Source organism: Cygnus olor, chromosome 9 (genome assembly GCF_009769625.2).
Source record: "Cygnus olor isolate bCygOlo1 chromosome 9, bCygOlo1.pri.v2, whole genome shotgun sequence".
NCBI classification, from domain to species: Eukaryota; Metazoa; Chordata; class Aves; order Anseriformes; family Anatidae; genus Cygnus; species Cygnus olor.
This window is the reverse complement of record NC_049177.1, coordinates 20,076,632-20,100,102: the sequence shown is the minus strand read 5'-3', so window position 1 is coordinate 20,100,102 and position 23,471 is coordinate 20,076,632. Positions and strand designations below refer to the sequence as shown.

At 35.3% G+C, this 23,471-nt stretch overlaps 1 protein-coding gene across 8 annotated transcripts in view; it reads left to right on the top strand.

Moving 5' to 3' along the window:
- The window catches only part of NAALADL2 (N-acetylated alpha-linked acidic dipeptidase like 2), a 437,725-nt gene extending 414,546 nt beyond the window's left edge, over window positions 1-23,179 (top strand). For all 8 annotated transcript variants that reach the window (XM_040567010.1, XM_040567016.1, XM_040567011.1 and 5 more), the window contains 2 exons: window positions 584-791; window positions 15,274-23,179. In XM_040567010.1, coding sequence (XP_040422944.1) covers window positions 584-791; window positions 15,274-15,472 — 407 coding nt within the window. In that variant the 3' untranslated portion in view covers window positions 15,473-23,179. The remainder of the gene's footprint in view (window positions 1-583; window positions 792-15,273) is intronic.
- The last annotated feature ends 292 nt before the right edge of the window (window positions 23,180-23,471 follow it).

The following is a 23,471-nucleotide window of genomic DNA, read 5'->3' as shown; positions in this document are numbered from 1 at the left end:
AAAAGTTTTGAAAACATTGACCGATTTAGAATATAAATTTGTATATCAGTTAAAGTGTTAGTTGGCTCATTGGCATATGATTTAAGTGATTAAAAGAAGCAATTTCATATCCCTTCTAGAAGTGTTGTTAACCCCTAGAATTTTAAAATGTTGAACAAAATTCAATTAAGCTCTCTAGATTACACTTTTCTATATAGCATCTAAGCACACACCCCTCTCTTTCAAACTTGAGAGCAGTAGCATCCATGGAATTGAACAAACACTATCTTAGAAGGAAATTTTGCAGTTACTAATAGTTAAACATTGCTTTCTTCATGACTGTTTTTTTCAATGGTAGGTTCCAAGCTGTACCCCAAAATCATTCCTGACAGGTTATGAGATCTTAAAATGTCACAGTCCAAATTGATCCTCTTTGAAAAATAGATCACAACATATACACAATGATCTATGGCTTTCCTCGATCTATTACGTGATTTTTACGAGGGAAAAGAATCTCAGGCTCTAATTCAACTGTTACTTTTAATCCGTAAGCAAGAGTTATAAATAATGTTACTTGAATTACTGGCAAGTGTCTTTCTCTTAGTGTTCATAGGTGATGAAGTAGACGCTTCTCAGTTGCTTGCGGTGGCATCACGACTGAGGGATACTGCAGAATTGTTCCAATCAGATGAGATGCGCCCAGCTAATGACCCCAAGGAGAGAGCTCCTATCAGAGTCAGGATGCTCAATGATGTGCTGCAAAGCTTAGAGAAAAGCTTCCTGGTTCAGCAAGCTCCTCCAGGACTTTACAGGTATGGTGTTTAACATGTTCTCCATTTGACCTAAAATGGTAATCTCATACTGCTTGGTGTTCAAAACTGTTGTGCACTTCTAAAAAAAAATATCAATTGAGTATCCAAGATTAAAGCTATTTTTTATTCCTTATCTTCTCTGCAGAAAACAACTTTATTACAATACAGGGGGTCATTAAAATACAGCACTGTGGTGTTTGTCATGACATCACAGCTAACAAGATGTACTGTGTGGTGTCAACTCAGGCAGCATGACAGATACTTGTATTAGATAGTACAGTAGGCTTTTAAAAGAGGAAAATATTTTGAAGTCTTATAGTGCTTGACAAACTCCACCTATATTTTATTTAAAATTTTTTACAGGTCATTGAAGATTTAGAATTATACAAAACCCTATGTAGCATTGTTTAAAGTATTTAATTACATAGCATTATTCTTGGCTGCTTTTCAATCAGTTAAAGACAGTAGAGTGGAGTGAATGATAAAGCATTAGTCAGCCACCATTTATGACATCTTGTCTCCTGTAAGAATTATTCTGCAGTGTGTATTCTGCAGCATTGCCTGGGTTGGTTTTAAATATAATCATTCTATCTTTCACCTTTTAAGAAGGAAGTCTGCAGGTCTGTATCTCTAACCATAGATTCCTCTACCTAAATAAATAAATAAATAAATAAATAAATCAATAAATAAACTTGTGGTAGTCAGTAGCTTCAAAAAAGTTTTCAAAGAAAGAACTGGCCAAGTCTGCCCTGTGTAATGCCAGGCTCTCTGGCTGCACAGGAGAAGTAATAAAGTGTACTTCTGCACAAAGTGTCTGGAGCACTCTATTTCAGTCCATCAATGTAACATTTTATAGCTTGACCCCAAGGATATGCTTTGCATGCCCTGGGCTATAGAATGAAGTCATGTATGTTGTTTGAGTTCACCAGGCCTACTGGGATAGTTTGAAGGCCTGTGCAGCTGAAGGAAACCAATGGCTCCTCCATACTGACTATTAGGAGGGGTCCCCAGGTAGAACTGTCCCTAAAGCCATACCCAGATTTTGCTTTAGAGGGAACTGGTTGATATGTTCATGAAAGAGAGCTCAGAAGTGAACTAGCATTCGTACACAGGAGACAGAAAGGGGCCAGAACAAAGAAGTGAAGGAAGGATCTGTGTTATGTGGGAATATAAATGTACTTACAGCCAGAGTCAACTACAGTAATAAAACAATAATTTGTTGCAGGTGATGGAAAAAAAATTTTCAAATGTCTTGTTCAAGTTACTGCAAGTGATTGTTTCCAGTGGGCATAAAGTAGACAGATGGTAGAGGTAGACTTTGGAAGAAAAGCAGAAAGCTACAGCATCAGGAGAGAGAGATTCTTCCAAAAGTGTTAGGAACAGCATAAAACAAATGCAGTCATCTTTTAACAATACCAAAAGGAAAAGAAAAATAAAAGGGTAGTTGTGATGAACCCTACAGTGTCAGTGAATAAAATCCCCAGAGCTATAATACAGAAAATATAATCATGATATTTGGGGAGGGACTAATTTGCTTCATTCCTGCCATGACTGGATTTATAATATAAAGAGATACACTGAAATGTAATTAAGGAAAGTCTAATATTCCAGGTTCAACGCTGCTATCTTTCTTGTTTGAACTGGTATGGTGTTGCAAAGGATCCATGAAGCTGCTGAATATAATCTAATGTGTCTGTGTTGCATCACAACACATTGTTGAATCTGGCCCAGTGTATGCATTTGTTCTTTATTTATAAAAATAAATTCTACCAGAACTTAGGATTTCAATGAGTTTTTTTTTGTTTTGTTTTGTTTTTTTTTTAATGAGGACTTCTAATGTTTAAATTCTTGCAGTGTTTGCAGTATTATGTTTGTTATTCAGCAAGATGTAATTGCTAGATATACAGGTAGAAGGTAAATTAAGTTTTTCACCTTCCTGCTCACAGCAGCACTTCAGGACAGAGTGCAGTACTTACACTGGCAAAGTAGATAATGTGAAGGTGAAAGTTTTGTAATTTTCCCCTACTGATTTCATTAAATTTGATACAAGATTTAATAGTAGATGATAAGGTTACTTCACAGTTTGAGGGAAGTATTTTTTGACTTTTTACTCTGAAGTATTCTGCTTAACATCATCTGTAGTATATAGCTGTAAAGTACACCTTGTGTATCATCATTTAGATGATGATCGTTTAGAAACTTATTTGAAAATAATGCATTCTTTGTACTGTTCAAGGTATGCAGTTGTAGTTGTAGGCTTACTTTAATGCAGACAGGATCAAGGACAGTGGTAGATTTCTGAATTCCTTTCCTGACGTTCAAAATCGTCGGTACATTTTCTTTTGAAAAATTAATCTAGCAGTATGTCTTTATTTGAGTTATTTTTCACTGTTTAGGTATTGAAAGTCCTTCCATTAATTGATGCAGTGATACAAATGTATTTTGTGTTCTGAAGATATTATTGAATAGTATGACAGGAACACTAGAAATATTTGAAAAAATCTGATGTACTTTTTTGCTTATATAACTTCACACTTTTCTTTTTGTAATTTGGTAAAGAAAACAAAACCAAAAAAAATATATATCAGTCTCACAGCCAGGACCTCATATGCTGTGTTTCATCCCAGTGGGAAGATTGATGGGCAAGTTATAAACCCCTGAAATAGGGGTTTATAATGGAAATGCTGGCAGTCCTTTAACTATAGCAGCACAAGCAGTGCAGCAATAAATACTATGCTTCATCTGTAAACAGAAATTTAGGATGCAGTTTGCAGCCTTGACCTTCAGGCTCCAACTGTGTTTAGATCATTAAGATTCCATAAATACTGTAATTTACAGCCTTCTGAAGGAAGAATTTGTGTGCACAGTAAAGCACGTATTCTTCATGAAAAAATGATTGCTTCCTGTATACCCATTTGGACTCATATTCTCAACCTCAATCAAAGTACTTGACAAATTTGCTGAAGTTTAGGCATCATTTTTAGGCTTGTGTTTGTCCTAATTCACAGCTATCTGGATCTATACTATGTTTTCTCTTCTAGAAGTTGAATTAAAAAGAAAAGTGGATTTTTTGCTTTATTGCAGGAGGTGGGTTGCAACCTACTTGTGCCTGTCGACTAAAGGGAAGCTAATATATCTTTTCTACAATTTCTTTGTATTTTGTACTCTCATTGCCATAGCTGTAGTCTCTCATTGTGTACGTGTACTGTACGTATACTGTATATACGTAGATTCCGTATTCCAGTCATTGCCATAGGGCAATTATTGAGCATAATTGATACATTATTCTTCTCTAATGAGCAGTAAAATTATTATGGTTACTAACATATCACTATGTGTAGTTTCCTGCTGGGGATAGGAGAAGATGCTCTATCTCTTCAGTCTAAACAAAGGGTGCTTCAGCCTTAATTTAACAGAGATTGAAGCAAAGACCTGGGACAATTTCCTGTTTCAAGTTTCATCTACCTTAGCCTGCCAAGTTTATACTGTCCATTAAGGCTGTATGCATCTGTCAACATTTTTTACGGATTTTTTGTAAATGTCATTCTGCTATGTCTAGTAGAGAAAATAATTGAGTGAAATAAGCATTAATTAGGTGAAAAGTAAGGATAAAACAATCTGTGTCTTCAAGAAAGACCTCTAGCAGTTTGTCTTGCTCATTTGTGCAAGTTAAACTTCTTCCGCTTGCTTCTTTTTATCATGGATACCCAGCTGTGGTATTAACACTCCATTGGGCTAAAAAGTCACAACAAATCAGTGCATTACAATGCACTGAATAAATACTCAGTGGAAGTGATGATAGATTGTGTATCCTGAGTTTGCCATAATGAGATGAAAGAACAATCCAAAGATGCTTTTAGCAGCACGCAAAAAGGTAATTTGCATCGCTGCTAATCTCGTGCCACTCAAGTGTCTCATGCCAAACAAGTGTTTGTTGTTCACTAGAACAAATGTTTTCCTTTCAGATTGAGTTCTGTTATATACATTCCTGTCATATGTACAGAGTCTACTGGATTTATTTCTGTTTTGCTGATAAACTGCAGCAGATTCTTAGGTGTCAAAATTCACATACCCCCAGACTTAAATTTCTAGAGATACATTTAAGTAGGAGAATTTAAGTCCTTATTAAATCTCTGTGCGTAAACAAGCTGCTCATTGGATTTACAGAGGACAACCATTAAAGATGCAAATATCCTGCTAGTCTTAACAATGACATGGGTAAACATGTAGTGCAATGTCAATTGAAAAAATACTAGCCTACTGTTTCTACAGCAGGCAGTGATTCTGTCTTATTGTGCAGACTCTGCAGATTTGTTTTTTCACTTTGAACTCTTCATTTGTGGTCTCAAATAGAAAATATTCTTGTATACTTTGTTATAATGTTTGAGACATTTTTGACTGACCTAAACCAAGGATTTTTTTTTTTTTCCTGCATTGTATTATGTGGAACAGAGGGTGATTGGATATGCTGCAGATTATCCTCAGGATTGGAAATACTGCAACAATTAATGTTGCACTGGCAGTAGTTGATCACATTCTGTATTGTTATAGTATCTGTCATGAAAAAAAAATTTAAATACAATACTGGAATGATGTTGGGGGAGTAGGATAGATTTGTGTACTGGTTTTAGAATAGTGTATCTCAAATTTTGCCATTCAGTCAGAATAAATTAATTTTCTTTTTACTGCACAGCAGGGATTTTACATCTGACTTTTCACCCTAATATCTTCTACCTTTGAAAATTTACATCTCTTTTTCTTCTATAACTGTTCTGCATCTTATAAATGGAGTTGTGATAAGTGGTATTACTTGTTTCACTTTCTAATTCTTCAGTGGTGTTTCTTGGTTCTGTCAGTACTGATGAGTCTCTTTTCTTCTCAGATTCAACCCTCCAGGAAAACTTTGTCTCTTCTTCTATACATCTCCAAACTCAGTCCTGCTGTGTCTTATTTTGTACAGTGTACTTATTTTTGTCCTTCCCTATAAATCCTTCCTATTGTCCATGTCTTCTTTGTTGTGGCTTTACATCCTGTATTCCTTATTATATACCTACCATGTTATTAACAACTTCTGCCCTTTTTCTGTCCATGCCTTATGAAATGTAAGTTCCTATGCCTCACTTCCAGTCTTACAGAAACTTGTACCATAGCTACTTTTCTTCATCTTTTTGTACTGATTTTTCCATCACTTGTTTTCCACTTCTACTTTTCCTTTCATTTCTTCCCACTCATGTTTGCATTTTCTGACCACTGCAGTCCTTGTTCAGCTCCCTTCTCTCCGGCAGGCATTTGTAAAAATGTATTTCATGCCTAAAAATTCTTACTTTCTTCTGCCTTCTTCCTTCAAACTCTCAGTACTTGTGCAGTCTAATTACAGTTTTTGTCAGTATAAGTTAAAGATGATGAGCTCAAATATTCAAGATAGAAAAAGTGACACACAGCTTCACTAAGCTCCTGTGTAGCTCATTTTTGGATCTACTAATGGGGGAAAAAAAAAAAGTCACAGGAAATATTCCAGGAAGAGTTTTATGTTAAGAACATGGGAAGGCAAAAAGAAGTTTCAAGAAAGAGGTGAGTAGTGGCAGCTATGTACTGTCACAACACCTGAGATCCTGTACAGTGCTTGGTAAATCTTAGGTTAATGCAAACATGGAAGTTGATTTTCTCCTAGTCTGTGGTAGCAGACATTGAATGAAAGGATGAGGTGCTCAGTTTCTGTGCTTCTCTAAATAGATGTCGTGTCTTCTGATCAGGTTTTTTAAAAACTGAAGACAATCATACTGTGAGTCAGGGAGTGAGTATAACTCAAAAAACCTGATCTGAGTGACAATTCAAATGGTTCCTCCATTAGAATCACAGTTATGTATATTGACCACGATGTAATGACTGTATTTGTTGTTTTGTATATTTTTACTATTTTAAGACCATTTGCTGCATTAAGTAATGCTGAATTAGACATCTGCAGAGATGTAATTATGGTTAACTTTAAAGCTGATTTAAAGTGAACAAGAAAATCTTTTCATGACACCTGCAAAAGCAGAAAACCGCTATAATTAAGGATTATGTCATGGCTGGAAACCAGCTTTCTCATTTCCCTGGTTATGAATGGTAAACCTGGGTGTACATACCTTCATTTATTTTTCCCATATGTACTTCTTGTGAATTTTCTTCCATTCTTTTAATTTGATCAATTTTTACACTTCTAGAACTGCAGTATGCATCAGACCCCTTGTATTTTTGTTACAGTGAATATTAGTATGTATACTATAATTTAATACAGTATTGGTGGCCCTGAAGGTGAGACTTTATCCAGGATATATACTTCCCACAAATGTGCATGGTCTTGACCTTGCAAAGAGTCTTTTTGTTGTTGTTTTTTTAATGTAATGATATTTGCTTATATTTGTGGCCTTACTAGATTTTTAGCCCATTTCACAATGGTTGTTTGGCTACCCGTAAAAATCCTTTCATAGAAGGCTATTCAGTGAGCTCAGGGCAGAGCTATCACACCAACTCCTAGCAACTCTTTTGATTACATTACAGTTTCCATTCAATTTCCATTGTTGGCAGATCGTGCTCAGATCTGTGCTTATATTGTTAAATAGACCAAGAATATTGGGTTACAGAGCAAAATAGGCTATGATGTCTTAAAGCTATATAAAGAATTAGATTTAGAGTTTATTACATTTAACAGAAACTGAATATTTCATACATTATTTCATTGTACTTATAAACAGTACGGTCAATAACATTTTTTAGATCCAAGAACTATATGGTCTCACATTTTTGGCCATGACAGATAAGAACCACATAGTGTTAAATATTAGCCAGGAATGTTTCTCAAATCTAGTACAAAAATAAGCAGAATTAATAGGGGAAATATTTAATATGTCATCCTCCCTTCCAGAATGTATTACCCAGGCCACAGGGCTTAGAAATTTGATGGTGAGATCATTAATAGGAAACTTACCTTTGCAATTTAAAAAGTGCAAATATGGTGTGTATGTATGCTGTAGAATGTAATAAAATACAACCTCAGACATTTATTTAACATACATATTATGACATAATTAATTTTTAATCCATAATTAACTCTTATGATAATGACCCTTCTGATTTTGATAATGGTTTCACATGCCACGTGGTATGCAGTTACTTAAGATGATAAAACTAATCGGGATGAGAGCTGGAAATTGAGGTCAAACCAGTTTAATAAATCAAACACTGGACGCTTCCTTTTGATGCTTTGTTTGTAAATGGCATTCCTCCTTAAGAATCGGATGTTTTACACAATTTATAAATAAAAATCACTATGAAGCCTTTAGAACATCAGCTGTGAGCCATTTGGAAATAATTTTATTAATTCACTTCCCTCAAGTCCTTTAAAATAGTAGTACATCTGCTTTGAATTTGAGTAGTTCAGATGAGACATCCTTAAAAGAAAAATAGTTTCCTCCAAATTATCCAGCATATGTTTCTTTCATTTGAAAAACAAGTGTAGCTTAAATCAAAGAACAACATGCTTACATTTGTTACCAGCGGCTACATTATTTGAAATTTAACAAAGTATTTTTCCTACTTGTTCTTGCCAGCAAATAACAATTTAAAAGTACAGTTAATATGGTTTAATGTATACTTCACTCTTAGGTCCTTGCAGTCCTTGTTCTAAAAATTTACAGAAAAAATATTGAAGGATTTTCAGGAATATTTTATGTGTAGATGGAGTATATATTCTCTCATCAGTTGCATATAGAGTTTGAAAGCTCTGTGGAAAAGAATCTGATAGTGTGTTAAGTTTTGTGACTTTTTCAGGAATTTCTAGATAAACTCGCTTAATTAGCTTCTGTAAAACCCTAGAGAAGATCATGCCTAATTAATTAGAGGACTGCTCTTTAACCGTGATAAATAATCGCTTGGAACTTCTGAAGACGAATTGCATCCCAATGTTTCTTTTTCTTTTCACTTCTGTTCTGTGAAGTCGTTCTGTACTGTTGAAGTTGTAGAATTGATTCTTCTTACTTATTCATCTTATCTACTCCAAAGTAGGAAAGAAATAAGTTTCCTAAACCGAGCAGATTTTCAACAGTGCAGAAACTGTGAGTGAAAGGTAAAGTTGATGCTCAGCCCTTGCAAGCAGGTGTATCGTTGAAGATGCCTTTTTACTTAAACTTTACTAAAGTACTTAAACTTAAACTCAGTCTTTAAACTAGTCAGACTTCTTAGCTCCATTATTCTTATTTGAGTCTGTTCCAGAACACTCAGTCCTCTACCGATTACCAACTTGCATCCAGCTTCTACTTCCTCATGCTTATTTTATATCAGCTACTAGAAAATACTAGAAGCTGTTATGCTATCATGAGCCACCAAAAATATAGTTAAAAAAGAAGAAATTAAGTAATTACTGTTTATATGATGAAAGTGGAAAAGTTTAGCTACAGGTTGTCATAGATACAGTCTCCCATTCGAAATCTTTTCTAAGCCACCACAGAGCAGTGTCCTATTATCAGAAAATCAAGACTAACACTGTTAGCTCTATTTTATGTCAGTCGTTTCTGTTGACAGTAATTATTCAACTATCAAAAAAAAAAATCATTTTCTTATATGCATCAGAACACAAGTGAAAGCGAATGTTTTCTGTGAATGTTGAGGTTTGGTCATAAAAAATTCCTGAAGCAACCTTTACACAGCTTGATTTTTTAATAGATCTTTTTCTTTAGGATTCTGAATGCTAATACATGCAAATTGGATCTACCAGATTAATCTGTAAAGGTGGGAAGGTCTGTAGTCTGTAGGTAAGGTTACAGCTAGGGTGGGGGTTTAGCAGGGTGCACCAGGCTGAAACTTAAGCTAGGTTGGGTTAAGCTTTAGCAATAACTCTGTAAGAGATGAATGTTTTATGGCAATGCATTTATTACCTTTAAAAAAGTACTGTAATCAAAGATAACTGTAGGGAAATAAAAGATAATGTATCTTGTAACCAGCTATCATTGCAGTTTGGCTTCCCTTTTTTCTTTGCTTATTTGGCAAGCAATCTAGCCAAACCAAGCCTCAAGACACTTCAAAGCGCTGCCAAAATCAGGATTTTTTTTTTAACACGGCCTGTTCTAAATTGGCCTCTTGGAAATAGATTCAGATTTCGAATAATTATCTCCTTGTCATCGCATGTCCCAACAGGTTTTTATTATATACAAACTGACCAGAACCCCCTTTGCCATAACCAGCATAACTAAAGGTGTCTCAATTCTGGTCTCTTATGCAAGGTAAATTTCTGTCTGGCAGGGATGGAGTGTATCTAGTTTGCTACTGTTACGCAGTGATGCCTCTGAAACGCCTTCCCTTTGGTTAGTCTTGAGTTAGGTTTGATGCTTGGATTATCTGTAGTTTATCAGCTGCTGTTACATATCCATCTGGCAGATATTCAACATTGTGATTACATGGTTTCAGTATATCTCTTTCTGTAGTACATACTGGTAAAACATTTTTTTCAGTCTTATAAACGAGAGTGCTAAACAAAGGTAACTGATGGCCCTTAAAAAAGAATAGGCGGTGTAGGAAGCAAAAGTTAGGAACAATGCATTACAAATAAGGGATCCTTAAATATGACAGGCTGAGTTTGTGGGAATGAAGGAATAGACTGGCATTTACAGCTAAGTTGCCCTAAAAGGTTGATTGTCATATCCCGTCTTCCCTGGCCACATGCATGCTGTTCGTCATGTGGCCCCAGAGCCAGCAACTTCCACCATTTGATCCAGCAAGAAATGAGCAGTGCAGAAAAAAGCTTTTCCTCTGGATCATCCATAATGACATGTAATGACAGTTCACCACAGCATATATTTCGTCCTGATGAAAGAGAGTCTTACATGGCTAGCCGCTATAATCTTATAATAATCCACTTCTGCCATAACAATGCTGTGAAATAAAATAGGTAAACCAAGTATATGTGCATGTCAATAAAGTTTAAAAAATAAAAAGAGAAGAAAGGAGAAACACTGTTGGAGATTAAAAGGATCAGGGACCTAGGGGAAGAAGAGAAGCTTTCTTGTACCTTCACCATAAAATTTTCTGAGGTACAAACTGGTGTAAATAAGATAGAATAAATCGGCTCATGCAGTTTTCAGGGAAGGAGAGTTTGTAATATTTTATGTCCTGCAATAAATAAACACTCTGTGGAACTGGAGGTCCCAACATGTAAATAGTATTATTAGAATGCATTTATTTATTTATCTGATTAATAATACTTTGTGTTTTACAAGCATGAGTGAAAACAAACTCCTAGATCTTAGAAAAGTACATTCAAAACTGAATATTATCATGAGAAATAGAAATGCTGAAAATCCCTGTTTCGGTGCTTTTTTTTTTTTTTTATTTCCTGGATAATATGAGAAAAAATAATTCAGGGATTTATAAAATTCAATGCACGAGGATGCTGAAGCAGCTGTAGTCACAGCATATGGTGTTATAAATGGAATAGACAGAGGGTGCCCATAGCATTTATCTGTAAATGATTTTAATGTGATTCCATTGAGACAACCTGAACTCATTTCTTATGGGACCATATACTAGCTGCTATGTCCTAATGATTTAATAATTACTTTTCTTTCCAAAATTTCATACTGTAACTCTTAGATAGGAGGCTATGTGTAAGTAGCTGAATAATTCTGCTTATGTGTTGTACATCACCTACATGTAAACTTTTATTGTAAGCTAAAACATCCTTTTTCATGGCAAGAATAATGTAGTAAACTAGTTTTATCTGTACTGGTCTGTTGTTCTAATGTAATCTTTAAAATATTTTGAGTTGTGTTAGTCACTGTATTATTTAGTTTGATCATTCAAGAATTTTTCAAATGCATTTTGGTTTAGTGAGGGTAGCATTCCATCCTTATTTCTGATAATATAAAACAGCATTTAACTGTAATGGCATTATTTTGATAAATAATTAATGTTTATGTTCCTAGGCAGGCAAAGGGCTCATAAAAGTTATAAATGAGGTCCTATTAGAATCTATTTCATAAGTTTCTTTGCTTCAGTTTATTGAGGCTCATTCTTTAGTATGGAGACATTTTACCTCTTTCAGCAGTAGTGCCTGAAGTTATTTGTTAGGTTTTCTAGTTCAGTGTTATACTTTCCAGGTCACTGTGTTGTGTCATTGAAACAAGCCCATTAAGATGAGTGATTTGTGTTGTAATTTCATTAGTGTCATCAGTAATGTACTACACATCTCTGTTTTCTCATTTTGTATGGGTCAAGCTGACTGCGTGAATTATATTTGTAGGATCAAAATAGTTAAAGATGAAGATAGATACTTAAGCAATTAGGCCAGAAGCTGGAATCATTGTTTTAGAGGTGTAGACTACAAACCAATTTGTATTAAGGAATTGTTTAAGTCATTGAATTTCACGGTATAAATTAAAGAGTCTTAGGATCATTATGCACATCATGGTCACATGGCAATATCCTGTGCCAAAGCAATGACTGGTTTTTATTTTTTGGTCCACATGTAATTTTTAATGAAAACACTTTTTTTGACTTGTAAAGGCATGGAAGTAATAAACTGGACTAGCCTTTTTTTTTTTCTTTTTAATTTATTTATTTATTTGATGAAGCTTGCACTGAAATAAGTAAAATTGTATAAATTGATTCTCATGAACATGCATAAAAATTTTATGCAACAAAAAGGGTGTTATGGTTTGCCAAGCAAAGATAGGTAATTTGAAAATAAAAGATCCTAGTGAGAATCCCTAGCAGAAAATCTGCAAAAAACGGGTACTGTATAATGTTATTATTATTTTAAAGTATTTGCATACATAAAAATAAAAAATAGGTCCTGTCATAGAATGCAATCAGCTATGCCTAAATCGTATTACTATTGCAAAAGTTAAGACATTCTGTTAAATTATGATAGCTGACTGCTCATCTCTTTCATACATCAAACTGCTCAGTTTTTCTCATTAGACACCGATTTGTACTGTAGTCAGGTGGGGTGAGCAGGGAATATTTGTCTTTTACAGTACCTGCCATTGGAATCACAGCTGTAGAATTAAACTCTTCTAACATCCTTTACTCTCAAGGTAGACCTCTTTTTTTTTTCTTTTTTTTTTTTTTTTTCCCTATGTGCCTTATTTACAGCACTTTCGAAGATGGGATAGGAAGAGATCAGTTTCTATTCACCTTGCTTATTTTCTCAGGAGTCCCTAAATGTTCCCATCTTCAGATCATCTCTTTAGAGTGATTCCTAGCAGTCTAAGTCAGTGTTGTTGAGCTGGTGGATTATTGGCCTATTACATTCTTATTAAGAAACAGAGGAATCCTAATATAGATCATATTGTCAGTGTTGTAGGCATTTGGAGCAGAACCCTTGCTCAAACTCTCCCAGACACCAGCTACCAGATAGGACTGTCGCATACCTCCTGAGAGTAGAAAAGTAATGTGATTATCTCTAGTATTGCCCCTGCTGTTCAAGGGCTTCGAGGGGTTGTGAACAGGCTTCTGTCTCTCTGTGAACTGTGGGTACAGTAGAGGAGAGTTCTTCAGAAGCCTGATTCTCCTCGTACTGATCTCAGCAGGAGTCCCTGAATTGATTTCAGAGGGAGCAAAATCAATCCCTGCTTTGAAAGCTACAGTATTTCCCACAGCACAGCCTATCCTTAAAAACCAACCAACCAAGATTTTTTTCTGGTTCTCAACATACACAGTTTTCATTTACTATATCACAAAGAAGCTTTAGGGACAATCCATAATATAACTTTAGTCACCTTTGAGTGTAAGCTGCATCATATTCTCAAGGACAAGTAGTATCAGCTCAGAAATGAGGAAGCCAGCAGATGTCCTCCTCTGGCTGCTCCAGTGCAAGCTGAAGAAGTTTTTGCCACATCTACTTGTTACCGCCCTCTTGATGGAGGCTTCTGTCCATGCTGTGCTGTTCCTGTAAGTGTTCCTAACCTGTTTCATGCTAAATGATCTAGGTCAGTGATGACCCACTACTTAAACTATGTAAGCTATCCTTCTACTGCAATGTTGGAAACAGTTTCCCCCTTGTGTTTAGAAGGATTGTGTATTGCATTGCAGAACACTTGAAATGGATAGGTGCATCAATATCAGGGGATAAAAAGCTTACAATTCATATTGCATGGTGTTAATATTTTGTTGCTAGTCTTAGATATATATCCAATACAGAAAGATAAAAAATTAAAGACTGAAAAATTGTGTTATGAGGGTAGGAATTACTTCATATCTTTGTAAAACACAAAACACCTTTTCAAACTGAAAATCATGGCAGAAGATTGTAGATGTTCTGTGGTGTTATTTATTCTGCTTCTTCATCACCATTCCCCCTGATAGACTAGCAATTAGATGACTGTTGTAGTAATAAGATACACTTTTGTGCTCATCTGTCTTGTAGGTACTTGGCAGTTTTATTACTAATTGGAGTTGCCACTGGGCGGGTCCTGTCAAGCAGTTATGTTACTAATGGATTGTCTAAGTTGTTCTGCTTACTTGTTGGTTTCATTCCATGAAACAACTTCCCCGCTGCCCTGAACTCCTGCATTGTGTTTAAGGATAAGGTGTTGCACAAGATCACTTGTAGTGTTCCTGCTTCAAGTTTCACTCACTTCTGTTTACAATCAAAGGAGCCCCTGGGTGGAGATTTATGATATTTACATGCTCTTCTAATTAGGGTAATGATCACACCTGCTTTTAGATAATATTTACAGCCTGCTTCAAAAGGTCTCAATGAAATCAATAGCTAGCTTTGAATAATGAGCCTTCAGCACCTCATACAGATAACATTTCCAAGGAATCGGACATTGCCTTTGCATGGATTTTGATATATGCCATTAAAAACGTCTTGCAGGTATTATTATAGAAAAACACTGATTTTATTTCATAAGGCTTTAGCTGTGCATTCCATTTATTTCCTTCCTCAAGTACGTGACATTAAAGATGGGTTACTCTTGTTCTGATGCCACAAAGGATTATTGATGAAATAAAGGTGCTGCTGAAGGCAGTGAGAGTTTTACCATTGACTTCAATGCAGCTAGAATTTCACCTCTGAAGTGTGAAATAAATAACAGGAGCAGATGGGGGGGAAAAAATCCATGCCTACAGTCCACAATAATAACTAAACTTTTTTTTAGAGAGGAATACACAGAGTCCAGCTGAGACACAAAAAACTTCACAATGGGTGTGATGGGCCTAAGCTCATGATTTTGATGAAATTTTCAAAGAACAAAAAGGAATTTGAAATTTGTTTGATGGACTTTTGTGAATGTTTCAATGTATTTACACATAGATCAATGGAAAGATCCAGTTTACAAAGCCGTAACAAATATGCAGTTGTCTTTCAGTCTGCCATGGGCCAGCTTTACTGTGCATAATATGTATCATCTATAAAATGTGTCTGATACTTGCAAGGATTCTTGATGATTTCTGAAGATTGTTTTGAGTAAAAAGTTTACCATTCTCCATTGTTCTCTTTTAGAAATATTCTTTACAGACTAGATGAAAGGACAAACCAGTTTTCAGTACTGCTAGAGGCACTGGAGCACTACAAACTACGTCAGTCAAATGAGACCATTCAAGCAGCCTTGTCAGAGGTGCTGAACAGCATCAGTTCAGCTCAGGTTTACTTCAAAGCAGGACTTGATGTGTTTGAGACTACCTTAGCTGGAAAGAAATGAGAGAATTCTCTGCATTCTAAGACGTTTGTTTACAACTCGCTAAACAAAAGTTCGACTCGGACCAGAATTTCTCTGAGGATGAAACCTTTCTCAACTTTTCTTTCAGTTGGCGCTAAAATGTACTGCAATGTGTGTTTTTATAAATATAAAACAGTCTTTTGCACTGTTCACAGTATATCTCAAATGTCTGTTTCTGAATGTATAAAACGATGGGAGGGACTAACACTTAATGATTTTTGGAAGGACATCTGCTGTATTTTTATATGTAAAATATATTTTTATGACGAAGAGCTCAATCTTGCGAAGTACCAAGCACATCCTGCAATACACTGAAGACCTGGTTCTGAGACACCCCAGATGTATATCCAGGTGAGCTTTCCATGCCTACTCTGTCAGAAAAATGTGACTTAAATATACTCTTGTGTTCCTTAACTTCCTCAGCAAACTCATCTTCCTTACTCCTTTCAGAATAAGCAGTTGAAGGATGTGGCATTTTCTGGGGTATGCAGTGCTGAAGTTAATCTGGAAATATTCAAAACACCCTTATCAGTGCAATCTAACATCTTTATTCCTGTGGAACAATAAATACCTCAATTCTGAGAATACAGATAAACTTTGATTATCACATTTCTGTCTGAAACAAAATTATTTTCTCTTCTAATTCTTGGAGAGAGTTTATGTGATGATTACAAGTGATTTGAAAAGTTTGCATCAGTAGTTAAAAGTGCAAAAAACTTTGAATTTTTGTGTTAAGTAAAAGGAACTGCCTAGTCTAATTAGTCTACAGGCCTTGTAATCTTATGTCTTACCGAAAGAAGCCACTTCAAGGTTTCCCTAAATTTCCAGGGAGCAGTAAGTGAAAATAAGAACTCAGAGTTCTGGAAACATTTCTGAGATTCCACCACTTGGCCACACCACTCACTATTCCAGGGTGGATCATTCCAACTGTAGTGCCCAGTTTGTTCCCTACCACGGAACCAGCAATTCACCTCTGAAGACAAATCGATGAAGCATACTGCAGGGCTAGTTTGCATTGGTGGAAGCCCTGTCCAGAGGCTGTAATCACACCATTACAGCATTGACTTGAAGTAATCTCTGAATGAAAGGATCAGGAGGTTCAGTGTCCTAAACCTCTAAGGGGATCATATACACACTTGAGAATTGCATCTTAATAATATGAACACTTAAAATTGTTAAACCCAATTGGGTTTAGAGTTTTACAATCCCAGATGATTCTGGGATTAGAGATTAAAAAATAATTTTATATAAATTCTTAGAATTAAAATATAATTTATTTGATGGAAACAATAAATGTGTTGTTACCAAATTTGCCATGGAAACATTGCAGAAACATTTCAGGTATCTGTATGAATGTAAAGAAATGCCTTCAGGAAAATTTCAAAGTATATGTTCACATAGCAAGAAATGAGAGTTGTTTTTGGATCTGTGTTTCTGTTTTCCCAAAGACATTGGCAAATGGGCCTCTATTAGCAGTGGCCTAGGACAGGGTACTTACAGCTATGCTGTTGCTACATTTCTTTGCAAGTTTTTATCATAACTTGGGCAAAAGCATCCCTGTTCTGACAGAGGTGGGGCTATGCAATTGTACAGCCACAACCGAAGTGAGAATATGTTCAGTAACAGTGACTGTGACTGCATGAACTTAGACATGATTATCTCCTCAGTTTACCTGGCATCTGTTAAGAAAGAGCGTATGATTATTCTCTTGCTAATGCTGGTACCAAGTCTGTTTACTGCAAAGAGGGTTTGACTTCTGAAGAGTAACATTTTTTATGATAATCCAATGCTTGTCTATCCCCTTTTTTTCCATAATTTTATTATAGTAATACTTAAATGGTTGGAATAGTCACATTTGAGTTGTATGTTTCTTTTGTGATAATATTTAGGAACATAATATGCGCACTACATGTGAATTGTCTTTTCTAATAGCGATGACTTCTAACAGTAAGTTTAGTAGCATTTTCTTTAGAGTGCTGACTCACAGTGGAGTCAATGTCTATGGTTTTCAATGATATAGGCTCAGGTGCCATTAAGAGACCAAAACCAGAGATGAACACTTCCTTTAATTCTGCCAGTTGAATTTAATAACTATTTCCTGTCCAGCAAACCTTCCCCTAATGTAGCCCAAAGTATACTCATGCAAAATCAGGGAAATCAGTTGGGAAGAGTATCTCTCATGTATGATTTCTCAACCATGTAATTCCTCACTAAAATATTTATCTTGTTTTCTCAATAATGTCCTCCTATAACACCTTTAGAAACAGCAGACTTCAAAGTACTCCACCACAAAAGGTATTGCTACTGTATTGCTACCTGTAAATTCTAGAGACAATCATATATTATTGTTGTAGAGATGAATCAAATGAGCTCTTTAGGGACAAAAATGCATTGATTTCAATGCCATCTCACACTTATAGATCTCTAGGTTTTTATTTCAAATGTTCAAATCCTATGTGTATATAAGCGGGTGCTCAGTGATAATATTTGCACCATTACAGCTTTGGAAAAGGCACTTTTGAGCCATATCCTTCCATTGATTTTTAAATCTACCCATTGACTTCAAAGAATTTATATCAAGTTAAGATCCTAAATACCTGGAGTATTTCTAACAGAATTTTCTAGCTGTGGAACATCAGCTAAGGGAAGGTATTAGTAAATCATAGTAGCTTACCCAGACTGAATTCATTCCTGTATTGTTTTGAAATGAATAGAACACCCTTAAAGGCTGCAGTATGTTTGCAGATTGCCTGAATGATAGTAAAAATCTGTTACCTTTACAGAAGCATCAACTGCCAGAGACAGTATAACAAATGCATTGATTACTAAGTAATCTAGAGTCATACTCTCAGTGACCAGAAAATCCTTGCAGCTTGCAATATTTGTGTGTTGAGATGGTTGATAATAAAAAGCTAATAAGATTTTATTAGTGCGTATTTTAGAGAGTACATAAAGAAGCTAAAGTATAATCAACTCAGATGAATAATAAGTACATGGGAGCTGGATTTTGAGTACTAACCTTAAAAAAGGCAGTGAATTGTTTTTATCATCCAAGAAAAACAAGGCTCTTTTGATATACAGTATATGTGCAAATATGCAAACACACAAATATGCAAATGCCTTATATCTTCAAAACGCTGCAGAAATATTAATTTACCTGCAGTGAGATGATACATCTGCACAAACACTGATGTAAATAATAACTACATGAAAAAATTAGCATTCATTTTGCACTGCTTCACTTACCTTTTAAAAAGCATTTCAGTGTAGATGTGTGAAAGAAGGCACCACAGCTGACCTAAGTTCCTGAAGCAGTAGGAAGGGAAAGGCAAAATTTCTCAGGTATCACAGAAGGTACTTCTGGAGGCCAATCTAGTCCTTGCTCAAGCAGGATCACCTGGAGCTGTATTCCCGGAAGGGGATATGTCCAGATGACTTTTAAATATCTTCAAGGATGGAGATTCCACAGCATCTCTGGAGAGTGGCTTCCAGTGCTTGGTCACACTCATAGTTAAAAAAATAAATAAAAAATAAAAAATAAAATCTTCTTCCATAGATATAGTTTCTCCAAATCGCTCCCTATATTTTTAGTTGTTAAATTATTAATAGGTTTAATTACATACATTCAAAGGATAACCGTCATTTCATTCCGTGAAAACTCTTGGCCAAAGTCTCCAGAAATCCACAGTTAATATGTTGGAAAGTTTGTATATGGAAATTTGTACTTCTCACTAAGAGGTTTATTTTTAAGTTGTAGAGGCTAATGCCTTTATCTTATGAGTTTGTTACAGTGCCTGGTTCCCAATCACAGGTTTTTGGGATACATTACAAGACACACTGAGAACGCAAGATGAGTTAGAAAATGCAGGAAGGAAAAATCAGCTTATGGGCAGCTATATGCTATGGTAATTGTATTTCTGGCTTTAAAACTAATAAATACTATAAGCATAGTTATATGCATATGCATTTTCAAGAGAACAGTTAAGATGTTCCTCAAAAGCTTTCTGTGGTGAACTGTTATCTGTGTTACCCAGAAATGGGTACCTTTGACACATTGTAGATGCTATCCATAGCCTAGGGTGGAAGATGTTCATTCCCTTTAGCACTCTCTTGCATTTTATTAAGTCTGAGAAAGGTGAGTGATAGGAAACAAATCTCATTGTAAGATGTCTGGGACCTGAATTTTGAGAACAGTTAGTCTTATACAGCACTGCAAATGTTCAAAACATAGCAAGGTGTCTTCTAGGGACATGGTTTACAGGGTGACATTGGAAGTAGGGTGATGGTTGGACCAGATGATCTTGAAGGTCTTTTCCAACCTTAATGATTCTATGATTCTGTTGGAGCTGAGTCTACAAAACTTGGGATAGAGAATCCAATATAGCAAGCAAAGGTCTCAGAAATACAGAATAAACAATTAGTTACTGTCTATTAAAGGTTATATTTACAGTAAAAAACTGGCTACATAATGGCTACATACAAAAGGTATATGTATAAATATATGTAAAAGAAAAAATGGTTAGAGCAGAAGCAAAACTTGGCTACCCTATCGCAGTGTTTTAAGTGATTAAGGATGGCAAGGACTCAAGCCATATGCACAAAAATGTACTTGAATGTGAACACTTGAACCAAGGAAGTGCCTAAGAATAATGAAGACTCATTTAGGAAGTAGACAGGTGGCATATGATTTAAGAGTATCTGAATCGGACTGTACGTTTTCTAAAACTATGGTGCAATCAAACCTAACATTATTTTTCCCTAATTTTAATCCCATTGCCCCTGGTTGTATGTAGTATTGCTCTTACACACTCAACATAACTGGAGAATATGTACACATGCAGACTTAGGTTTACTGAAAGATTGTTCCCCCTCAATCATACTGACTTGGTCGGTTTCTTTCAGCAGGATTGATTTTACCATGACTGCTTATCAGGGTGCTATACTACATGAGTAAGGTCAGCAGAATTTGGCTACTGTTTGTGGAATTTCCCAAAAGATTTTATATCAGAATATTGTTTATTTATGTTTAGCCTATTCTCTTTAATCTCCTAATATATATTATTACAATCAAGAGTACATTTTTTCAAAAAATGGGCAGGAATCTCTTTGTCAATGCTAAGTGTACACAGGCAGTATGTGCATGTACAAGTGATGTATTATAATTCAGTATTAACTGAAGAGTTGTTATAAATGTTGGTATGGATTAATGTACACATTCTCTTATGAGCTTCACAAATTGGAACTGATACAAGGGCTTAATTTAAGAAATGCAATCAGAATGTAGGTGAAGAACAACATTTGCTACATAAATGCAGTCTATACTTACTTGTCTGCCTAATCCATTGGGTTAAAAAAGATTATGGTTCCGTTTAAATTACTTTTCTCTGATTTGTTTTCTAACCAGCCTTTGAAAATGAAGTCTTGCTCTTTACTCCTTTTAAATTCCTGATATCTTTAATGTTTATGGAAAGCTTACCATGTGCTAAGACAATGTGAGGTCTTCCTGTCTGATCATTCTTGGATTTTTTGGTAGAATTAGAAGTTGTATTTCAAAGCATGGTCCTTGAAAGGAGGTCATATACTGAGCTGTTAATATATATGATATAATATGCTTGGGTGCTTGCCGTTGCCATGCAGTGGTGTAGGTATGCAATGCGATGCTTTCAGGCACTAAAGAGAACAAATATGTTTTTATGATAGTATTGCAAAGACCTACTAATTTTCCCGCATTTGAAACTGTTCTAGTTGCAGCAAACTGGTAATACGGCAATGTGACATTGAGTTCTCTTAGCACCTGCAACAAAATCTTTCTACAGGTGGAATGTTAGGGTGTAGTCTGAGCTGTCAGTGTGCTTCCACAGTTTTTAATTAGTGTCCCTTTTAGCTCCAGTCAGCTGTTAGGTAGTGCAGGCCTGATACTGGTCTGAATGACACCCAGGTGGGACAGATAAGTCTGACTGAGGCATTAGTTTGCTACAGAAACCATGTCCTTAAAAAGTTAAATATGATATTTTGCAAGTACTTCCCAGACTTTGGGTGTTTTCAGTCTGTACTGAAGGTTCTGAAGAAGTATACTAGAACACTGTTGTTTTTTTCATGTAGTCTCATTTTCTGTTCTCAACAGCTGAAACGTCTTGTAGTCTATGAATCCACTAGAGGAGAAATAAGGAGATGCTTAATATTTCATACTTAGAGCAGATAAGATAAATACAAATTCTCTTTGTTTTCCATTTGCAGTTTATGCAAGTCAGTATGCAACATACTCTTATCACACATATTATGATTTGGTATTCTGAGACAAATGGAAAATGAATATAATTCCATATCCAGAGAAAGTATAATGAATTCAGGGAACACTTCACAGTCAAGTGTTTTAACCATTTGCCAAAAAAAGCATGAGTGAAGATATTTGGAACAGATACTCTTGGGGTTTTAGTACAGGTCTGGAAAATTATGTTCTTCTGCCTAAGGCCAGATTTTAGCATTGTGTTCATACCTAGCTGCATGGTAATGTGTTGTGTGTCAGCATTGCTGTACCTTTGAGGATTAAAGCTCAAATGCTGTTATCAGTGATCATGTTAGTCTCAGTATGAACTATTATTTTTATGTCACGTAACACCTTACAGATTTTAACTAATCAGATGGAATATGCAAGTATTTCTGCCTTTTGTATGCAAGGGAGCAGCTGTCAAGTTGTGTTATCTTTGTGAAGCTTTGACACAGAATGTGAGGCGCCTGCATGATGACTCCTTCATTCCGTCTACATCAAAGTTTTTGTGTAGTAAAATCAAGGTACCACAACTGATAGCTAGTCAATTCTGAATATTAAGCAACTAGTTTTTTCAACCATGCAGTAATATAAACTTGATGCAGTGATTCCTGGAAACCAATAAATATCATGTTGTGTGGAAATGTGCAATGAACGGTTGATTTTTATAATGCATTATAGAATGTTGAGTCTGAATACAACAGCATATTTGCAAAATCAGTTTACGTTGTATGAACTGTACTTTTATAACATACTGTAATGAAAAGGTAACATTGACTATTAATGTAAGGAGATTCTACGTACTTTGATTAAGAAATACACTTTACTTATCTGTGCTACGAATATGATTTTTGTGGTCTATGACATTGTTTGACAGAAGGCACCGTGGACTGGAATTCAATAATAGCCAATTTGTGAAAGTGGTTGTGAATTAGACATTGTTTTTCCATTGTTATATTTTTGCTAGAAATCAAACTGGAATATGAAGATGTGTATGATGTACATTGCACTGAATGATTTGAAATTATATTCATTTGCTTTTTTTGTTGTTTTAGCTTTCTTTTTTTTAGTTGGTTCTGCCAGTAAGCTCTAACATATGCCTCTCAAGCTGCTGATTCAGTAACGTAGATCCCAGGACATTAAAGTATAATAAAAATTGGGAAGAAGGAGAAAAGCAAGAAAAATATAGCTAGACAGAACCTCAGAAACTGGGATCCAATAATTTACTTACAGGTAAAATTTGAATCATCCTCTTTTTAGATGCTGGTAGATAGATAGCCCAGACATTCAGATAATTGGCCTTTCAGGTAGGTGCCTTTGTATGTTTTTTGGAAGTCAAGACTTCCAGGGGGTACATACTTAGGATCAATCTCCAAGTATACAATATGAGACTCCTACAAAAAAAAAAAAAAAAATCTATTGAACAGCCTGAATTCTATCTGAAGAAAGAGACCACTCAGTTTATGATTAAGTAGTTATCTCATGAAAATATGAATTCCATGTTTTGTTTATTATATATAAATAACTTGAAGGTTTTTCTCTACTTATGAAGCACTTGAGAGGTGTAATGAAATATTTTCATTGTAAACAAATGTGTATTTCCAAATTTTATTTCCATTTTGTGTAGGTTTTTTTGTTTGTTTGCCTTTTTTTTTCCTGAAGCTGCTTTCATGTTCACCAGATTAAAAGTAAAAAATAAAAGTGATACCTTCA